Source organism: Nomascus leucogenys, chromosome 15, assembly GCF_006542625.1.
Source record: "Nomascus leucogenys isolate Asia chromosome 15, Asia_NLE_v1, whole genome shotgun sequence".
Lineage (NCBI taxonomy): Eukaryota > Metazoa > Chordata > Mammalia > Primates > Hylobatidae > Nomascus > Nomascus leucogenys.
In genome coordinates this window covers 69,756,911-69,779,037 of record NC_044395.1, presented here as the reverse complement: position 1 = coordinate 69,779,037, position 22,127 = coordinate 69,756,911, and the positions used below count along the sequence as shown (strand labels likewise).

The window sequence follows — 22,127 nt, the reverse complement described above, 5'->3', positions numbered from 1 at the left end:
GTATAATGAATAGTACTCTACCTATATAGGGTGATACAGATAAACTGAAGGATGGAAGATGGAGAAATACATGTGTGTATTAGCAGTCTTCAGAGTATAAACACATATCTTATTTCCTATAGAAAAAGTAAAATAATGGCCCAAACTGAAAAATTAAGAACTAGTAGTATAAGCATGCTATTTAGAAATATGGAGATAAATACCAGAAGAGGTAGCTGGGAGAACAGAGATTATATCTAGGGAGTAGAAACTGAGAGTGTAGAGGGCTGGGACAGGGTCTGCTGTTTTTCATTATAAACCTAGTGATACTATTTGATTTTTAATGTAATGATAAAAATAAAACAATATGATTAATGTGGTATTTCATTTATTTGAAAATCTTAGGAGGGACTGTTTTAAGTTTTTTTTGTTTTTTGTTTTTTGAGACGGAGTTTCGCTATTTTTGCCCAGGCTGGAGTGCAATGGTGCAATCTCAGCTCACTGCAACCTCCGCCTCCTGGGTTCAAGGATTCTTATGCCTCAGCCTCCTGAGTAGCTGGGATTACAGGCACCTGCCACCATGCCTGGCTAACTTTTTGTATTTTTAGTAGAGAAATGTTGGCCAGGCTGTTCTTGAACTCCTGACCTCAAGTGATCTGAGTGCCTCAGCCTCCCAAAGTGCTGGGATTACAGGCATGAGCCACCACGCACCCAGGCTGGAGTGCAGTGGCGTGATCTCGACTCACTACAACCTCCGCCTCCTGGGTTCAAGCGATTCTCGTGCCTCAGCCTCCCGAGTAGCTGGGATTACAGGTGCCCGCCACCACGCCCTGCTAATTTTTGTATTTTTAGTAGATATGGGGTTTCACCATGTTGGCCAGGCTGTTCTTGAATTCCTGACCTCAAGTGATCCACCTGCCTCGGCCTCCCAAAGTGCTGGAATTACAGGCATGAGCCACTGCACCTGACCTGTTTTCATTAAATATTCTAAGACACTGGGAAATCAACAATACTGATTTAGCACCTCTAAAAGGAACTAAAAATTCTCCCCACTTTGGTACTCACCTGCACTGTGGTGTTTTATTTCAGGGACCCCAGTAACTTGTCAGAAGTAGTGGCACCAGCAGCTCTAGAAACATATTCTGTCCCCATACATTGTTGTTATCATGGTGAACACCAGCAAGTGATGCACTTAGGTGGCTTTACAGGCAGCAGCAGGCTTTACAGTAGGCTGAAAAATCCCACTAAACAGGGCTGAGTAGGAGGGAGCATCCTAGTGGGTGCACACAATAAAGAAGAGGGCTCATAAGACGTTTCCAAGATATGCTCAGAAATAACTGGAAGGATGTGTGTGTCCCCAGCCATAACCACTGGAGGCACAATACAAGGAAATCACCAATGCTGTGCATAACTCCATTTGTTCTCCTGGACTGGTGTTGCCTAGACAAGTGCTGGGTAGATCAGAATGGATGGGGTGGAAGAATTAAGGGGCATCCAGAGAGCTATTTGATCACTGGAGGGGAAAGGGCATGGGGGGATGCAGACAGATGGCAAAACCTGGGTCCAAGATATATTTGTCCCAGATACATAAATTGTCACTTTGCTCCCTCCCCTTCCGACTTGCACACTTACAAAGAAGGTTCCTCTTCCTTTTCTAACCATCACCCACCAGAGAATTTTTCAGGCCTTACAAAGAAGTGAGAGGACCCAGGCCAGTTGGGAGGGTACACATGGACCTACATCACTCTTTTTGAGGAAGTGAGTAGGGAAACCTAGTTATAAGGAAGCAAGGAAAATAGAGGGAGAGTGAGTACTAAGGCCAGCACCGTCTATAAACAGAACAACTCCCGTGTGACCTGAAGGTCTGGGAAGACCCGAGGTCAGAAATCTTCACTCCTCTGCCTACTATGGTGCGCCAGATCCCACCATTTGCACATCTTTGGGCATCTCAGCATCCCCTCTCATGGTCAGAAATAAATAAGGATTCAAGTAGGTGCCTGATACTTTTCTTTTAGACTAACCAGATGAGCCTTTCCCACTCCCCTTTTCCCTGGTCCCCGCAAACATCATATTGTTTTAATCTGTCTCCAGGTATAACGATAATAAGACAAAGTCCTTACCTTCAGAGAGCTCACAATATTTTGGTGGAGGTTTGAGTATAAAGGCAAATGTGAAAACATAATTTTACTATAATGGGGTAAAGTTAAGAAAGAGATCTATGCAAACATAGAAAGGAGTGCACTTAAGTCAGGGAAGGTTTTCTGGCTTAGAAGACCCCCAACCTAAAGGAAAAGTAAGAGTTATCTAGATATGAGCAGGGCAGAACAATAGAAACTGTCCCCTCCACTTCTATTGAGTCACCTGAAATTATATTCATTTTTTGGCAGACATATACCTCCCCCAAACATTCGGCTCTAGTTGTGCCACTTCTTCCTTGTCAGCCGTCTCCTTACCTTGGCCTGAGGCTTCATTGTCTCCAGTCAGGCAACTATCTCATAATCACACTCCACTCACGGCAGCCACATTCTGTATTCTAGAATAGCACTTCCTAACAGTGCTATAACATTTTCTAGTAGCCAGATTTAAGAGGTCAAAAAACAAGTGAAATATTTTACTAATATATTTTATTTAACCCAATATATCTAAAATATTTAAACCATATTTTTAAATTATTGAAATATTTTACATTTTAAAAATATTGTCTTTGAAATTAAGCGTATATTTTATACAGCACATTTCAATTCAGTCTAGCCACATTTCAGATGCTCAGTTGCCACATGTAGCTAGATAGTGGTTATACTGTGGAGCTCTAAAATTCTGCCCAGACTGAGTGTGCTTGGTGTTTCTCCATTAAACAGATGAGCCCCATCAGTTTGAGGCACAACTATGTATTTTCTCTAAGCCTCTGTACCTCCAAGGCCTTGAAAACAATTAGGAAGGAAGAGAAGGCCTATGAGGTTTCAGCTACAGCAGGCACTCCCTTTAGATGCCAAGCCTAGACAACCCTAAACTGATGCCTAACTTGCAGCTGAATCACCTTTTAGCAATCAGATCCAGTGCCTCACCAACCATTTGACCCAGGGAGTCTCCAGTTTGTCCTTTGTCCAGTAGAACACCCACTACAAAGCCTTGATAATTCATCAAAGTGACAGCACCTTCACAGGGCAGTCTGGTGAGAGGACATCTAGCCCTGCCACCCGGGTTCCTGTTGGGAACAATATCAGATAACTTCTTGTGTTAGATTCACATGAATCTAAGAATCAACATGGGCGAAAAATATTGAGAGCATTCAGTTAAAACATTTCCACAAATTAGGAAAAGACCATCTTTAAAAATCTGTTGGGGCCGGGCGCAGTGGCTCACGCCTGTAATGCCAGCACTTTGGGAGGCCGAGGCGGGCGGATCATGAGGTCAGGAGATCGAGACCATCCTGGCTAACACGGTGAAACCCCGTCTCTACTAAAAATACAAAAAAAAAAAAAAATTAGCCGAGCGTTGTGGCGGGCGCCTGTAGTCCCAGCTACTCGGAGAGGCTGAGGCAGGAGAATGGCGTGAACCCGGGAGGCGGAGCTTGCAGTGAGCCGAGACTGTGCCACTGCACTCCAGCCTGGGCGACAGAGCGAGACTCCGTCTCAAAAAAAAAAAAAAAAAATCTGTTTAGAGGTAAAAACACGGGTATTACATGGAGCATAATTTGAAATCCATTCCCTCATATTGAGCCAAGAACTACGGGCCCAGGGAAGGGAAGTGATTTGCCCAAGGTCATTCAACAAATCCCTAGTGGCTGTGATGATCCCTGTATCCTTGCCACTATCTCCCTTGTCTCCACTAACAAAAATATTTCAACGGGAGAATGTGCCGATCTAAGGTATTCCTAAAGTACCTGCTGAGAATGACAGCCCTCGGGAGACCAGTCAGCAGCCCTGAACAGGCACTGCCTTACCGGGGCGTAGCGCCCCAATTCGCCACCTCTTGGAGTCCTAGGCGGAGGATACTACTGGGGCAGTTGTTTCGCCAATTCCACATCTCCCGGAGCCTGGCCTGGCCCAGCCCCGCCCCGCCGCTGTGACCCACTTCCTAGCTGCAGACTGGACCAAGGGGAGGCACACGGGGAGCTCCACAGGGAGGCCATGTCCACTGGGGCAGCTCACAGAATTAGAAAGCCGACTGGGTGCTGTGGCCAGGAGGCGCGTGGTGCAGAGACCACCCCCAACCCTTTGACTGGGGGTTGGCATCCCGGAAAGGCATGGCTCGGCCAATTCCAGCCCCGTTTCCACGCTCAGCACCCGCCCTGCCTGTGCGCGAACGGCTCCGGCCAGCACGGGTCGCCAGAGGCGCCTGTGTGACACTCGGAGTTTGCTGGGGTCTCCGTGGGCGGGAGGACGTTCCAGCGCAATGGCGACTCCATAAGCCCCGCAGCTTCTGCGCCCGGGAAAGATATCCAAGAGCTGCAAAGCTCTGCTGGGCCCAGGCTGCCACCCCAGAGGCCCCCTTCCGCCCCGGGGCCAGGGCTAGGCCAAGGCGGGCACCAGGACCGCCCAGCCTCCCGGCCCTTCGCACTGGGAATCGTTTCCGGGGCGGATGCTTTTTGCATCTGACCTGGCGCGCCCGGTGACGCCTTCGCGTCCAGACGGAAGTGCCGGCGGAGGATCCCCAGCCGGGTCCCGAGCTTGAGCCTGAGCCTGAGCCCGAGCCCGAGCCCGAGCCCGAGCCGGGAGCCGGGAGCTGGTCGCGGGGGCTCCGGGCTGTGGGACCGCTGGGCCCCCAGCGATGGCGACCCTGTGGGGAGGCCTTCTTCGGCTTGGCTCCTTGCTCAGCCTGTCGTGCCTGGCGCTGTCCGTGCTGCTGCTAGCGCAGCTGTCAGACGCCGCCAAGGTGAGTCCCGCCCAGCCTCGCTCCTGACGGAAGCTCCTCCCCTGCCACCGGCCTTGCGGAAACTGGGTCTGCCAACCTGCTGCTCGGCCCATTCCTGACAGCCATACCCCTAGCCTCACAGCTCCGGCAGACCCCCGCCGCCACCAGCCCCGCCCCTCCCGACTGCCCGGCGGCACTCTCGCCCTCAGCCCCGACTGCCTGGCAGTCAGCGCCCCACGGTCGTCCCCAGCCCCGACAGTGCCCACAGCCCGGACAGCAGCCCCCCACCGCCTTAACATTTCTCTTCCCAGCCCCGGCTGCACGCACCTTACACTTGACCTTTTCACCTCCGAGAGCCTTTAACTTTCCACCCTAAGCTCTTGACAACCCACCTGCGCCCTCCGCCAGCCTCACAGGCCCCGCATGCTCCAAGCCAGAATGATAGGAAGCCCCCATCTGACAGAAGCCTTCCCTGTCAAGGGCCGACTCAGCTCAGCTCACTCCTGAACACTTCCCTTCCTGTGGTGGGAACTTGCTACTCCTGGCCTACTTCCCTCTCAGTAGGACCTACGGAGCATCTCTCATCTGCTTCATATTCTCACCTAACTCCCTCCACGAGTCCCTTAGTGCCTTTCTTGCTTTCTCTCTTCCTGATAATTTAGTGGGTAAGGGAAGAACCAAACTGCAAGAGAGGTGAGGTTGTGGCCTCCCTGGTTCGATTTCTTGACCTTCTAGTTCCCTGATGCCGTTCTCTGGTCCCCAGCTCTCCAGACCTTCCCTAGCTCCATGCATACCTGTGCTTCCTCTTTGATGAGCTGGCTCGTCATTGGGGGAAAACAGAAGGGATTCACATTAGTATGATGGGAAAACAGAATGACATTGCATTTTTAAAAATAGCTTTAATTTATAATATCTTTAAATGTAGGAGTGGGGAAAGGTTACAGGCAGGCAAATGTTTTTGATTCAGAGATTCTTTTTGAAACCATCTCTACCTCCTACCAGAAACAGGGACAGCAGCACGTCTCCTGACTTTCAAAACATTGCTGGCACCCTCTGCATATCTTGCCTCATAACTTTATGTATTGTGATCATGTATTTATTTTTCAGTCTCCTTTACTAGGGTGTGTCCTGATTATGGGCAGAAACCATGTCTTATGCTTATCTGAATCCACCTCATTGAGCACAAGATCTAACACAGAGCAAATGCTCACTAAGTGGTTGCTGAATACGTATGTGAATTGTCAATAGCTCTGCCAGACATATCACTGTATATAGGAGGAGTGGGCAAGGTCCTCTGGGGACTGATGATCCACTTCCTTCTCAAACAGATTCCCCTTTGCTGAGGAAGCATCTCTTCTTTTCTTTATCCAGACACTTAGTCACCTGTTCCTCCACCTCTTGAAACTTGTTTTGTTGGTAGTTGTTCTGTCTGTCAACCAGGAATTAGAAGCAAAGTTTCCTGGGAAGAGTATACTAAACTGATCTCAGAGTCAGGCTGCTTCCTGTGTGTACTTCCTTTCTAGTTGTAGGTGGGTGCCTCTGACATTTAATCCCTTCTACGGGACTCTGGCCCAACCCCTTTTATCAATGTCAGTGCCTTCTACCAGAGGGTGAAAGGATGATAGGTAGGAGAATTGTGACCTTTTTGTGAATAATTTTTAGTTTCTTTCCCATCCTTTAGTAATGAATATTCTTATTTACAGGCACAACTATCTGTTTACTATGTATCTTTCTAGTGGCAGGTAGATGGTAATAACATTAGCGTAATTTGATTGTCATGTAACCCATAAATATGGTTAATAAGTCTTAGATCATGTATTAGGTATTATTTCAAAATAACTACATGTAATATATAATGATTCATTAGCATTACCATAAAGGACTGTGGCTTTTAAAAACTTGTATCTGTCAAAGTTAAAGTTTTAAATCAATGATTTTAGAACACTTGGTAGAGGTTGCTTGGCAAAATGTATATGGTACAGTTTTAAAAAATATTGATGATGAACTGTCAACCACTATACTGTTTCCATTTTGGTTACAGAATTTCGAGGATGTCAGATGTAAATGTATCTGCCCTCCCTATAAAGAAAATTCTGGGCATATTTATAATAAGAACATATCTCAGAAAGATTGGTAAGTATCTGGATTACTGAATTACCTGTCACATTTGTTTCTGTGGTTGTCAGTGTTATTCCAGAATCTTCATCAAATGCATAGTTTTCTTTTTAAGTATTTCATTTGAAGCAAAAATGTGAAATTCTACTTCCATTTGAAAAAGTGAGAGTAAGGCCCTAAGTGCATGATGCAGGCCTAAAGGTATACAGCCAAAAACTAAGACCCATGTAGGCAGAGTTTCATGGGGGCATATGACTGGGTTTGGGGCACCTAAACTACCCATAGCTATCTTCCTGTACTCCCTTAAGTTTTGGTGAGGAACCTTTCTCCCTCTTGCTTTTCAATGGAAGGTTAGCAAGGCTCATTTATCTGGGTTATAATTTTTACAACTTGTAGGTTTTGATGATGTATTGCCAAGTATGGGAAGCTATGTTTAAAAGTGTCAGACGGCTCAAGAAGAAGTGGAAATGAGCTATGTGGTCAAGAGTTTCCCATTTGGTGTAAATGAAGAAGTTACAGTTGTGCCAAGATATTGACCTGTTCAGTCCATGGGCAGTCAGGCAGGCCTGGGATGACTGGGGGATCCTGACTGACTAGCCACCAGCAGCCTTCTCTGCTTATTCCAGCAGACCTGACAAACAGCTTTTTTACGTGTGCCATGAAACAGTTGGGATGCAGTTGTATTACAGCAGGATGAATGTGTTCCTTCCCATACAATTGTGATGTTTTATGGTTTGTAACCACGGTAGAAGATGGATGGGGTAGGAATTTAAGAAAAATAGTTCCAAATGGTAGGAGCTTTCACGTGTACCTGATTTCTTAGCTACATAGCCATCAAAGAGTTAGAAAGCAAGATTAAATTCATTCAGTTAACAGTATTCCAACCTGACTTTAAAAAAGAAAAGGCAGCCTTCGAGTATGTTTATTTTCTCTGATGCCACTGTCTGTTCTTCCCTGATACGCATTTAGGTTCAGTCTCATATTTGTGTGTTTTGTTTTGTTTTGTTTTGTTTTGTTTTGTTTTATGAGACAGAGTCTCACTCTGTCACCCAGGCTGGAGTATGATGGCGCTGTCTCTGCTCACTGCAAGCCCTGCCTCCCGGATTCATGCCATTCTCCTGCCTCAGCTTCCTGAGTAGCTGGGACTACAGGTGCCTGCCACCATGCTCGGCTAATTTTTTGTATTTTTAGTAGAGACGGGGTTTCACCGTGTTAGCCAGGATGGTCTCCATCTCCTGACCTCCTGATCCACCCGCCTCGGCCTCCCAAAGTGCTGGGATTACAGGCGTGAGCCACCATGCCCGGCCAGTTCTGTCTCATATTTGTTAAGTGTGTTCTTGAGAACTTCTTGTGAACCTCTATGTTCCACTATAAGTGGTGTCATATTAACCAAGCAATTTGGCCATATTCTTATAGGTTTTATATCAGGAAGTTACTTTATATGATACAAGAATGTTCAGGCCGGGCACAGTGGCTCACGCCTGTAATCCCAGCACTTTGGGAGGCCGAGGCAGGCAGATCACCTGAGGTCAGGAGTTTGAGACCAGCCTGGCCAACAGGGTGAAACCCTGTCTCTACTAAAAATACAAAAAAAATTAGCCGGGCTTGGTGGCGGGTGCCTATAATCCCAGCCACTCGGGAGGCCAAGGCAGGAGAATTGCTTGAACCCAGGAGGCGGAGCTTGCAGTGAGCTGAGATCGTGCCACTGCACTCCAGTCTGGGCGACAGAGCGAGACTCCGGCTCAAAAAAAAAAAAAAAAATGTTCAAATAAATCTTTATGTTACTTCTTTAAATTTTCCAAATTTATTCAGTGCTTACAGTTTATTCTATTATCAGTAATGAAATGCAATGCCTGTCTTTTGAGTAGCAAATGAACTCACTATTCAAGAGTTTAGCACTAATCTTTTCACTAACTTTTTGTTATTTCAGAGTCAGACAGGACCATATGTCATTAATCCCTGGTTATTAGTAAAAATAGCTTTGAAAACAGTTGAGGCAGGACATGGTGGCTCACGCCTGTAATCCCAGCACTTTGGGAGGCCAAGGCAGGTGGATCACTTGAGGCCAGGAGTTTGAGAACAGCCTGGCCAACATGGAGAAACCCCGACTCTACTAAAAATATAAAAATTAGCTGGGCATGGTGGCACACGCCTATAATTCCAGCCACTCGGAAGGCTAAGGTAGAGAATCGCTTGAGCCGCAGAGGCAGAGGTTGCAGTGAGCTGAGATTGTGCCACTACCCTCTAACCTGGGTGACAGAGCATGACTCTGTCTCAAAAAAAAAAAAAAAGAGAGAGAAAGAAACAAAGAAAATAAACAGTTGAGAATAAGGCTTGCTTGGGGTTTTTCTTCCCTCTCTCCCACTCTCCCTTGTTTCTTTCCTGCAGCCTAGCATTTTTCTGGGGATAAATTCCCAGCTGGCACTGAAAATTTTTAACTGACTTTACAAGGGCAGGCAAGTTATGATTCACCAGAATTATGGCTTTACGAGGACTCCAGTATCTGTGAGGGCCTAGATATAGTTTCACCTTTTGTTTTCTAGGCCTTTCATTTTGTCCAGTTTTTATCTTTAAGTCTTCATTGACTTACGCTGGCCGACTTAAAACTTAAGAGTAGTTGGAGTGCTCTGGTTTGTGTTTGGGGTGATTTAAAGCTAATGATGTGTTCCTTTTGGCACTAGGGGGAGGTGTTGCCTAGTTCCTTAAGTGGTTAAGCTCTGACTAGGTCTAGCTCTGTAATGACTGGTCAGCCAAAATCAACCTTCCTGCTTCCTCTCCAGCTGGGCACAACTTTTGCACAGCACTCAGTATCTTTTTGTTATTAAAATATATGTATCCTTCAAAAGAAATACTCAATACTTACTTAGCACTTAAAATTCCCAAGTCATTCTTAGGTATTGTTGCGAAGGCTTCTGAAGCTGAAGTAGGAAACTAAATAGGAGAGAGATCAGTTTCATTTTCCCAAGGTTCAGAGATAAAGAACTGACATAGGAAGCAGGAGTCCTGGATTCTGGTCCTTTCTCTTTTTTTTATGGCTAGAGTGCAGTGGCACGATCATAGCTCATTGCAGCCTTGATCTCCTAGGCTCCAGTGGTCCTCCAGCCTCAGCCTCCTGTGTAGCTGGGACTGCAGGTATGTACCATCACCCTGGCTAATTTTTATTTTTGTTGAGACTGGGTCTCACTATGTTGCCCAGGCTGGTCTCAAGTTGGCCTCAAGTGATCCTCACATCTTGGCCTTCTAAAACTCTGGGATTATAGAGATAAGCCACCATGTGTGGCCTGATCCTTTTTCAAATACGATTTTACTCTGTGACCTTCTCTAAGTGTGAGGCTAGATGAGCTCTGTGATCCTCAGATAGATAACCCCTGTTATGGGATATAGTTCCCTCTGCCCATTTTGTGCCTGCATCCGGTTGGGTAGATGCCTGGTCTTCTGTATATTTGGAACAGATATCACACACTTTTATGGTGAGAGTTATGGGGCCTTACCCGTATTTGAAATACCATCACTGGAAATTTAATTTTTCATTACTACCTTTGTTAAAATTAAATTACCTGTTAAGAATAACCTGGGCTGGGTGTGGTGGCTCATGTCTGTAATGCCAGCACTTTGGGAGGCCGAGGCAGGCAGATCACCTGAGGTTGGGAGTTTGAGACCAGCCTGACCAACATGGAAAAACCCCATTTCTACTAAAAATACAAAATTAGTCGGGCGTGGTAGTGCATGCCTGTAATCCCAGCTACTTGGGAGGCTGAGGCAGGAGAATCACTTGAACCTGGGAGGCAGAGGTTGCGGTGAGCCAAGATCACGCCATTGCACTCCAGCCTGGCAACAAGAGTGAAACTCTGTCTCAAAAAAAAAAAAAAAAAGAATAACCTATAACAACTTCTATCATATACCATTTTTGGTTATGTTTTTCTAATGCCACAGTTCAGAGGGAACAGAACATGAAAGGATGAATTTCTAGAAATTTATTATTTTTTTTTTGAGACAGAATCTCACTCTGTCGCCCAGGCTGAGTGCAATGGCGTGACCTTGGCTCACTGCAACCTCTGCCTCCCAGGTTCAAGTGATTCTCCTGCCTCAGCCTCCTGAGTAGCTGGGATTACAGGCATGCGCCACCAAGCCCGGCTAATTTTTTGTATTTTTAGTAGAAATGGGGTTTCACCCTGTTAGTCAGGCAGGTCTTGAACTCCTGACCTCATGATCCAACCACCTCAGCCTCCCAAAGTGCTCAGATTACAGGTGTGAGCCACCACACCCGGCCTTTTTTTTTTTTTTTTTTTTTTTTTTTTTTTTTTTTGAGACAGAGTTTTGCTCTCATTGCCCAGGCTGGAGTGCAATGGCAAGATCTCGGCTAACTGTAACCTCCACCTTCCAGGTTCAAGCGATTCTCAAGTCTCAGCCTCCTGAGTAGCTGGTATTACAGGCATGTGCCACCATGCCCGGCTAATTTTTTTGCATTTTTAGTAGAGGCGGGGTTTCTCCATGTTGGTCAGGCTGGTCTCGAACTCCCGACCTGAGGTGATCTTCCTGCCTCGGCCTCCCAAAGTGCTGGGATTACAGGCATGAGCCACTGCGCCCGGCTGAAATTAATTTTTAATTGACACAATAACTGTACATATTTATGGGATACATAGTGATGTTTCAATTCATACAAGATATAGTGATTTGATCAGAATATTTAGCATCTCAGACTTTTATCATTTCTTTGTGTTGAAAATATTCAACATCCTCCTTCTAGCTATTTGAAACTATAATATATATTATTGTTGACTATAGTCATCCTACAGTGATAGAGAACACTAGAACTTATTCCTCCCACCAAGCTGTAACTTTGTTTCCGGAAAATACATTTTGGTAGGGAAAGAGAAGGAATCACCCTAGAGTATTGGATGTCCCCAAGAGAATGGGTAAGATAAGATAGGATGGTGTAGTAGAGTGCTTGAGGCAGCCAGGAATGTCTAACAAAGAGATGCCAAAAGGAAAGAAAATTGTCCAACAGCTGGCAGGAGGACAGGAAAGCTTTCCCTAATTTTGCTGAAGGTGATAAGAGTCATAGACTCTTAATAGTTGAGGAGAATAATAATTTAGTTATTGCTTAGAATTGACAGATTTCTAGGAAAAATCTGACAGCACTGTGTTTACATAAACCATACATAATTAGCCTTGAAAATGGGGACGGGGAAATAAGTAACATTCAACAAAAACATTCATCCCTTTGTTAGTATTTATTTAGTTCTTTGGAATAACCAGTTTTTGTTTTAAAATATTTTTGTTATTCTATTTCTCCTTGCTTTTTCAGATTTGCTCATTAAGAAAAGTGATTGTTTCTTCCTGTGTGTGGCTTTGAGGGTTCAATTTTCAGAGTTTCAGAATTTACCACTCTGTTAAACGTGGTTAGTCATTCATACACCACACTGGCAGTTAAGAATGATGTTGGCTGGGCACGGTGGCTCACACCTGTAATCCCAGCACTTTAGGAGGCCAAGATGGGAGGATCAATTGAGGCCAGGTATTCAAGACAAGTTAGGGCAACAAACCAAGACCTGATCTCTACAACAAATTTAAAAGTTAGCCAGGCATGGTGGCATGCTCCTGTAATCATAGCTGCTCTGGAGGTTGAGGCAGGAGGATCACATGAGCCCAGGAGTCTGAGGCTGCAGTGAGCTATGATGGCGCCATTCCACTATAGCCCAAGTGACAGAGCAAGACCTTGTCTCTGAAAAAACAACAACAAAAAAGAATGATGTTAATTCACAAAAGAGATAATCTTATATTTGAACAGTGCCCCATATCACTTTAAACCATTTTAAGTAGTTTTGCTTAGTAACTGAACAAGTCTAAAGGTGACTTGATTTGTTAAGTAGTTTTTCATCCCATTTGGGATTTTTTGGGTGCATTTTTGTAACTGTTAACAGTAGCAACTTTGAAAATAGACACTACTATATGTGTGTCTTTGTGGCTTCTTAAATGGTTAAAACTTACCAAAATGCTAATATTGAGAGCAGAAATTATTTTACTTTATCTTATTGATTATTTGTTTTTTATGCTCTTTCAATGGGTAGGTTTAGTGATTATTCTAGATTTCAGGAAACTTTTGGTCAGAGCAAGCAGAAGAGCTAGCTGGGCTTAAGCAGCATTTTATCTTTGTTTTTTCAGTGATTGCCTTCATGTTGTGGAGCCCATGCCTGTGCGGGGGCCTGATGTAGAAGCATACTGTCTACGCTGTGAATGCAAATACGAAGAAAGAAGCTCTGTCACAATCAAGGTAAAATATATATCTCTATGTATACCTGTCTGTCTGTCTATCTGTCTACCTCTTTTTCTGCTTCTGGTTGGTTTCTAGACAAGACAGAAAAATTTGGATCCCTACCCCAAAAGGAATAATGGGCCTGTTCTGCCTGCCTCACTGAGGTTTGTGGATTAGTTAGGGCATGTTAGATAAATACGTGAAATGGCACAAAAATGCCCTATGTGTAATTAGCATATTCCAGAAAGATATCCCAGCTTCTGTGTAGGCCGTGTGTACCAAAGGCTGAGAGAGCGGCATTTATAAGCCCTCCTCTCCTTGCCTTTCCAGCCCTTTGAAAAAATTAAATATATAGTAATTATTCTAGAACTATTACTTCTGGATTTTAAGATTTCCCCTCTTCATTTCCTGTAGGACGGGGGTCCCTAGCCCCCAGGCCACAGCCCAGTCTGCAGTCTGTTAGGAACTGGGCCACTCAGCAGGAGGTGAGCAGTGGGCAAGTGAGCAAAGCTTCATCTTATTTACGGCTGCTCCCCATCATTCGCATTACCGCCTGAGCTCCACCTCCTGTCAGATCAGCAGCAGCATTAGATTCTCATAGGAGCGTGAACTCTATTGTGAACTGCACATGTGAGGGATCTAGGCTGCATGCTCCTTATGAGAATGAGAATCTAATGCCTGATGATCTGTCACTGTCTCCCATCACCCCCATATGGGACTGTCTAGTTGCAGGAAAACAAGCTCAGGGCTCCCACTGATTCTATGTTATGGTGAACTGTATAATTATTTCATTATATGTTATAATGTAGTAATAATAGAAATAAAGTGCACAATAAATGTAATGTGCTGGAATCATCCCCAAACCATCCCCCACCACCCCTGGTCCATGGAAAAATTGTCCTCCATGAAACTGGTCCCTGGTGCCAAAATGGTTGTGGACTGTTGCTGTAGTAAATGGGATGTAGATAACTCTCATCACCATTTGTATCTCTAATGAGTTCAGTTACTTTATTATAGTGGCTAATGGTTTTTCTTCCTTTTTTTTTTTTTTTTTGAGATGGAGTCTCGCTCTGTTGCCCAGGCTGGAGTGCAGTGGTGTGATCTCGGCTCACTGCAGCCTCCACCTCCTGGATTCAAGCGATTCTCCTGCCTCAGCCTCCTGAATAGCTGGGATTACAGGCGTGCACCACCACGCCCAGCTAATTTTTGTATTTTTAGTAGAGACAGGATTTCACCATGTTGTTCAGGCTGGTCTTGAACTCTTGACCTCGTGGTCCACCCACCTCAGCCTCCCAAAGTGCTGGGATTACAGGTGTGAGGCACTGCGCCTGGCCCAAATTTTTTTACATGGCACTTCCCATTCCTTTCTTCCCAAAAAGGCCCTGTGGGGAATCTGGGGTGGTTAGTTATAATAGTCACAAAGATTTCTGCTGTGATTGACCCTGTGGAAGAGCTCTTGCTCCAGCAGGGTGCTGAACTTTAGAGAAATCCTCACTGTACTATTATTTAACAGATTTGTAAAAAATATACAACTTATGTACCCTAAAAGTCACTCACTATAAGTATACAATTCTATAAATTTTAGTAGATTTAAAACATTTTAAAATCCAGTTTCAGGCCAGGCATGGTGGCTCACATCTATAATCCCAGCACTTTGGAAGGCTGAGGCGGGTGGATCACTTGAGGTCAGGAGTTCGAAACCAGCCTGTCCAACATGGTGAAACCCCATCTCTACTAAAAATATAAAAATTAGCCAGGTGTGGTGGCGCACACTTGTAGTCCCAGCTACTTGGGAGGCTAAGGCATGAGAATCACTTGATCATGGAGGCAGAGGTTGCAGTGAGCTGAGATCGTGCCACTGCACTCCAGTGAGACTCTGTCTCAAAAAAAATAAAAATAAAATCCAGTTTCAGAACATTCCCACTACCCCAAAAAGATCCCTCATGCCCATTTACAGTTAATCCCCATTTCCAGCTCCACTCCGTCACTAGTCTACTTTCTGTCTCTACATACATGGACATTTCATGTATATGGAATCATACAATGTATGGTCTTCTGAGACTGGCTTCTTTCATTTACCACAGTGTTTTTGATGTTTATGCAAGTAGTAGCATGTATCAGTACTTCGTTTTTTTTATTGCTGAATAGTATTTCACTATATGAATATGCATTTATCAGTTGATGGACATTTGGATTATGTCTGGGTTTTGACTATTATGAATAATACTGTCATGAATATCTGCACACATGTCTTTGTATGGATATATATGTTTTCCATTCTCTTGGGTTAATTCCTTAGAATGGTAAAATTATGTTTAACTTTTTAAGAGAGTGCCATATTGTTTCCCAAAGGGGTTGTACCATTTTACATTCCCACCACAGCATATGAGGGTTGTTTCTCCATATCCTTGCCAACACTTGGTATTGTCTATTTATTTTATTGTAGTCCTTCTAATGGGTGTGTCACACTGTACTTTTTCTCAGTACATGAATTAAGGTCACAAGAAAAAATCACCGGCCTAGAAAATACTTTTGTATATCTAAATTGAGCTAAAGAGTAGCTGAATCTAGGACATTATGTTCAGCTGGGAAAAAAAACAAACTGCTGTGCTAGCAGTGGTGACAGGTGATTAGCAGTAGGTGAAGTTGGAGTCTTGATGACCTGCAAAAAGATCTCAAAGATCTTTCCTCTTTTTTCTTAAATAATACTTTGGTGAAGAGTTGAGTTTATTTCTTATATTGCTATCTGGTTTGTATAGAAATCTGTAGGCTTAGCAGATATGTCAGTCAGTTTTACTATTATCATACAAAGTTCTGATTTATGGGCTTAAACAAAGATGTAACTTAATTTTCAATTTCCTTTAGGTTACCATTATAATTTATCTCTCCATTTTGGGCCTTCTACTTCTGTACATGGTGTATCTTACTCTGGTTGAGCCCATACTGAAGAGGCGCCTCTTTGGACACTCACAGTTGATACAGAGTGATGATGATATTGGGGTAAGTTCCCAGCCTGCCCTAGCTGCTCATGGCCAGTCCCTGTCATCATTTGATGTGAAGTGCAAGTGAAAAATAGTCATATATAGATGTTCACATGCTGAAGCAGATCCTCAACTAGAGAAGCTAAAAACAGCTCTGATTTCAGTATGTATCTCTTTATGAAGAAATTGCTTGATGAAGCCATAAATGTGGTGATTTAAATGATGATCTTTGGTGAGTGTGCTATACAGGGCCTTGCTTTCAGTACCAAAGGCACAAGTTTATTGCCATTCCCTGTTTACATTGAGAAAAGTGTCAGAGATGGTTTTCTCTCCAAGCTCTCCCGCCTGAAACACCTTTCCTGTCAATATCACCAAATACTTTAGAAGGCAGAGAGGTTTTCATCAAGGGAAGTGTGAAGATCATGATGTTCTTTTCTTAATGAAGTACAACTTGATAACCTGCTGATGTTTTATATTTCCTTTTTTTCTACTGCTTAAAAAAAAATCTGTGGGCCAGGTGTGGGGGCATACACCTGTAATCCCAGCAATTTGGGAGGCCAAGGTGGGAGGATCACTTGAGCCCAGGAGTTCAAGACCACCCTGGGCAACATGGTGAGACCCCGTCTCTACAAAAAATAAAAACATTAGCCGGGTGTGGTGGTGCGTGCCTGTGGTCCCAACTATTCAGGAGGCTGAGACAGGAGTGTCACTTGACCCCAGGAGTTCGAGGCTGCAGAACTGTGATCACACCACAGGACTCCAGCCTAAGCAACACAGCAAGAAGCCTATCTAAAAAAAAAAGAAAAAAAATCTGAGATCTTTAGAGAAAAATAAAACCATGACTACCATCACTCCAGATTCTCTTCCTGTCTTTAAATCACACACACACACGTGTGTGTATATGTTTATATATATATAGTATATATGTGTGTGTATGTGTGTGTGTGTATATATATATATAGTTGGCATAATCTGTATAAATTGCTTCATAGTCTTTTTAATATTTGTTTATTCAAAAATGTCCAGAAATTGACATAGTCCACAAACTTGTTGTTCAGTATAGCTTAGAGAAGTTTTTTTTTTGTTTTTTTTTTTGAGATGGAGTCTCACTCTGTCGCCCATGCTGGAGTGCAGTGGCGTGACTTTGGCTCACTACAACCTCTTCCTCCCGAGTTCAAGCGATTCTCCTGCCTCAGCCTCCCAAGTAGCTGGGTCTACAGGCAGCTGCCACCACGCCCGGCTAATTTTTTTTTTGCATTTTTAGTAGAGACGGGGTTTCACCATTTTGGCCAGGCTGCTCTTGAACTCCTGACCTCAAGTGATCAGCCCGCCTCGGCCTCCCAAAGTGCTGGAATTACAGGCGTGAGCTGCTGCACCTGGCTGGATATTTTTGTTTCATCATTATCCTGTATGAAATTGTTTCTGAATTTTCCATTCTTTTTTTTTTTTTTTTTTTGAGACGAGTCTCACTCTTTCGCCCAGGCTGGACTGCAGTGTTGTGATCTACGCTCACTGCAAGCTCTGCCTCCCGGATTCACACCATTCTCCTGCCTCAGCCTCCCGAGTAGCCGGGACTACAGGCGCCGCCATCGCACCCGCCTAATTTTTTTTTTTTTTTTTTTTTTTTTTTTTTTTTTTTTTTAGTAGAGACAGGGTTTCACCGTGTTAGCCAGGATGGCCTCGATGTCCTGACCTTGTGATCCCCCTGCCTCGGCCTCCCAAAGTGCTGGGATGACAGGTGTGAGCCACCGCACCCGGCCGAATTTTCCATTCTTTCATTATTATATATAATTTTTTTTTAGAAATTACTTTTTCATGTGGATTATTATATTGGACTATGTTCCTTAAAATGGGTAAAATTTAGAATAGTTTTAAGGTTCAATTCAAAAGCCAAACCCAGAGTGAGCCCTAGCCAACCAGTCAAAAGTCCTTTTACCCTGGAATGGCTTGTGGATCTATAGGCATAGATGTTGAAAGTCTTAAACTACATCCTTCCTTTACAGCATTAAATATCTTCCTGATTTCAGAAATAGACAATACAATAACACAAAACATAAAAGAAATGGGTGTAGAGATGAAAACATGTAGGGCAGGCATTTAATTGGTGGGATCACATGCTCAGTAATTGTTTTGTCCACCAGTGATTGATTCTGCTTGTGTATTGACTATTTGAGAACATTGTCTGTGAGAGGCCTGGCTGACTCTTGGATGTCATTTAAACTGATTCTAGGCAGAGAGAGGTTTTCTGACCAGAGCTGCGAATTTATGGTAACAACTCTACAAAAATAAGTGAATTTTAATTTTTAAAACTGTTGCTTATCCAAGATGTGAGTTCTGCACTATTTATATACTTTAAAAATGTTTTTGTTAAATTATCAGTTTTCATTTTTTCTGTTTTTGTTCAGTGTAGAGCATTTTAAAGCAAATAAAAGTGAGTACGAATAGTTAAGCTCACTGCAAGTAGTCACAATATTTACTATATCATATATCCATGACACATCATCATTATTACCAAAGCATTACAGTAAAACATGTTTTGTGTTTATTGTAATTTTATCAGGTGTGAAAAGAACAAACATAAAAAGGGTAAATCTCTATTTGCATTCCCCCAGCATCCGTGACCATGAGCAGCTAGTTCAGTCTCGTTCTGATGGGTAGAGAGCAGACCCAAAGGATTAGCTGGTTTGTTTAGTCTTTTGAACTTGTTCCTTCAGAAGATTTTTCTCCCCTACCTTGAAGAATAGATAACAGCACTAGGAAACTGAGAGGTCCTCTGCTGATCAAGTACATCCTTCTTCCCAGTATTGCTTATGTCAAAACAAACCAGTGGTGATAATATTTTCCTCCTCTGGTCCTTGACTCAGGGGATGATATTTTATACACAAATTCACTGAAGCACCATATTCTTATAGTGTCATTTTAATCTACCTGACCAAAATCTGTTTTGAGACAATATAACACCAAGTCAGGGTTAGGCAGGCTAAGTTTTAGTCTTTACGCTAATTTGTTAAATGACCTTGGGTCAATTTATTTCCATAATGAGAAATCAAGCAATTCTATAACTTTAGCCTGCCTCCTTTTTTTTTTTTCTTCTTTAGCTTTTTTCTTACATTTTAAAAAACATTTTAAGCCTCATGGAATTGTCTTTATTGTTTTCATTTGTAAGGTTAAAAGTTTAAAAATAGGCTATAGGTCCCAGCTACTTGGGAGGCTGAGGCAGGAGGACCACTTGAGGCCAGGAGTTCAAGGCTGCAGTGAGCTGTGATCACAGCTGTGAATAGCCACTGCATTCCAGCCTGGGCAACATGGCTAGACCCTATTTCAAAAAAAAAAAAAAAATTAAGTTCATGGCCAGTCTGGGCAATATAGTGAGACCACATCTCTTTAAAAAAAAAAAATCCACTTTTTAAATAACTTGAGTTTTAGGATTTGTACAAGCCATTACCTAAATAAAGTGAAAAGTTGAAGGAATTTTGGCAAAGAGGAGGAGGAAAGATTCTTTATAAAAACTCTTTGATATCTTTCAAATGTAGACATTGTATAAATGCCTTACTATAAAAACAAGACCAGGTGTTCTAACTCCTATAATTATAGTTGTATATATGGTTATGTGGTTATGTATATAGCTTTCCATATACATGCTGACTCCTGCCCTGGATATATAATAGAGCTTTTTCAAACATGCACAGCAAAATAATGTTGTTTCTCTCCTAGAGGCAAAGTTTAGTATAAGAGGTACAACTTGTGACTTGGATCTTCTGTTGGAACACAGAAGATTTGCTAACATGGGGTTCAAGAAAAAGAGATCAAGGAAAAGGCAAACAAAAGCAATAAATTACTATTGAATACTTTCTGTCATTTAGACAGCTGTGTTTATATCTCATTCATAGATAGATTAGCATGGTGGCTTCCTGTGTAATGACTACAAACATCCAGTTGTACTGGTTTACTTTGACCAGGTTAGGCTGGTTTTCTACACAGATACCTGGGCAACCCTTCAATAGCCTCTTTCCCAAGGCGGCAATTTACATGGAAGCCACTGGGTGCTTAACAATGGAAGATTCAATCTTTGTTGAATAGAGAGGGTGATTGTAGCACTTGAACTGTGTCTCTTTTCATTACAGATTGGGGAAGTGGGGAAATGAGGAAGCTTTTGGAAGCTAGTCCATTTAGTGTGTGTGTGTTGAGGGTACAGGGAGAGATTAAAAACAACCCAAGATAAGACTCTGTCGCTCACCCTCCCAGAGTGATGTGGCCCCGAGCTGGCAAGAAAACAATTCTAATGGAGACAGGAAATTAAAAGACAGATCTTTCCTCTGCCACAGATTAGCTATATAGTATTGAATAAAGCAAGGAAAGACCCTACTTTCCATATCTATAACATGGAGAGATGTTAACATGAAAACAGATTTTCTTTTCCCTACCAGTTAAGGAAGGCTTCTCTTTAACACAAATAACCACTGTCTTTTGCTTGGTCTCCACTTCTTTAAGGGAAATATCTTTGGAAATGGCAATCCATGGGAACGTTTCACAAATACTCCATCATTGCTTATGTTTCTTGAACCACCTAGGTCTGTACTTGAGTTCATACTCTATCTGGTAGTTGAGTGCTTAGGAGTGCTTAGCCAAATAAATGCTCTGTTGTTTGAAAAGTCCACCTACCCCTATTTCTGTGGCTGGCTGGTGACTGTTTTGTGTCTATGTTTTACCCTGACTGTGCCATCTCTAATGTTCTCCATTCCTGGACTTTTAGGATCACCAGCCTTTTGCAAATGCACACGATGTGCTAGCCCGCTCCCGCAGTCGAGCCAACGTGCTGAACAAGGTAGAATATGCCCAGCAGCGCTGGAAGCTTCAAGTCCAAGAGCAGCGAAAGTCTGTCTTTGATCGGCATGTTGTCCTCAGCTAATTGGGAATTGAATTCAAGGTGACTAGAAAGAAACAGGCAGACAACTGGAAAGAATTGACTGGGTTTTGCTGGGTTTTGTTTTAATGCCTTGTTGATTTCACCAACTGTTGCTGGAAGATTCAAAACTGGAAGCAAAAACATGCTTGATTTTTTTTTCTTGTTAATGTAATAATAGAGACATTTTTAAAAGCACACAGCTCAAAGTCAGCCAATAAATCTTTTCCTATTTGTGACTTTTACTAATAAAAATAAATCTGCCTGTAAATTATCTTGAAGTCCTTTACCTGGAACAAGCACTCTGTTTTTCACCACATAGTTTTAACTTGATTTTCAAGATAATTTTCAGGGTTTTTGTTGTTGTTGTTTTTTGTTTGTTTGTTTGTTTGCTGGGAGAGGGGAGGGATGCCTGGGAAGTGGTTAACAACTTTTTTCAAGTCACTTTACTAAACAAACTTTTGTAAATAGACCTTACCTTCTATTTTCGAGTTTCATTTATATTTTGCAGTGTAGCCAGCCTCATCAAAGAGCTGACTTACTCATTTGACTTTTGCACTGACTGTATTATCTGGGTATCTGCTGTGTCTGCACTTCATGGTAAACTGGATCTGAAATGCCTGGTGGCTTTTCACAAAAAGCAGATTTTCTTCATGTACTGTGATGTCTGATGCAATGCATCCTAGAACAAACTGGCTATTTGCTGGTTTACTCTAAAGACTAAACATAGTCTTGGTGTGTGTGGTCTTACTCATCTTCTTCTAGTACCTTTAAGGACAAATCCTAAGGACTTGGACACTTGCAATAAAGAAATTTTATTTTAAACCGAGCCTCCCTGGATTGATAATATATACACATTTGTCAGCATTTCCGGTCGTGTTGAGAGGCAGCTGTTTGAGCTCCAATGTGCGCAGCTTTGAACTAGGGCTGGGGCTGTGGGTGCCTCTTCTGAAAGGTATAACCGTTATTGGATAACTGGCTTTTTTCTTCCTATGTCCTCTTTGGAATGTAACAATAAAAATAATTTTTGAAACATCCA

At 43.0% G+C, this 22,127-nt stretch overlaps 1 protein-coding gene and 1 long non-coding RNA gene across 2 annotated transcripts in view; one reads left to right on the top strand and one right to left on the bottom strand.

Annotated features, from left to right (window-relative positions):
• LOC105739409 overlaps nucleotides 1-4,375 on the bottom strand; it is an 11,808-nt gene extending 7,433 nt beyond the window's left edge. The window contains exons 1-4 of the long non-coding RNA XR_001115321.2: nucleotides 3,923-4,375; nucleotides 3,045-3,184; nucleotides 2,433-2,548; nucleotides 1,045-1,252 (exon numbers count right to left, since the gene is read on the bottom strand). This is a non-coding gene — a long non-coding RNA (uncharacterized LOC105739409). The remainder of the gene's footprint in view (nucleotides 1-1,044; nucleotides 1,253-2,432; nucleotides 2,549-3,044; nucleotides 3,185-3,922) is intronic.
• Nucleotides 4,315-22,127, top strand: TMEM9B (TMEM9 domain family member B). The gene is made up of 5 exons (XM_030828670.1): nucleotides 4,315-4,854; nucleotides 6,875-6,966; nucleotides 13,114-13,222; nucleotides 16,070-16,204; nucleotides 20,939-22,127. The coding sequence occupies exons 1-5, from the start codon at nucleotides 4,750-4,752 to the stop codon at nucleotides 21,092-21,094; spliced, it is 597 nt and encodes a 198-aa protein (XP_030684530.1). The 5' UTR covers nucleotides 4,315-4,749; the 3' UTR covers nucleotides 21,095-22,127.

Coding starts and splice junctions, on each gene's coding strand:
- TMEM9B (XM_030828670.1), top strand. CDS start 4,750: ATGGCGACCCTGTGGGGAGGCCTTCTTCGGCTTGGCTCCTTGCTCAGC. Junction 4,855..6,874: donor AGCTGTCAGACGCCGCCAAG/GTGAGTCCCGCC, acceptor TTTTGGTTACAG/AATTTCGAGGATGTCAGATG. Junction 16,205..20,938: donor AGAGTGATGATGATATTGGG/GTAAGTTCCCAG, acceptor CTGGACTTTTAG/GATCACCAGCCTTTTGCAAA.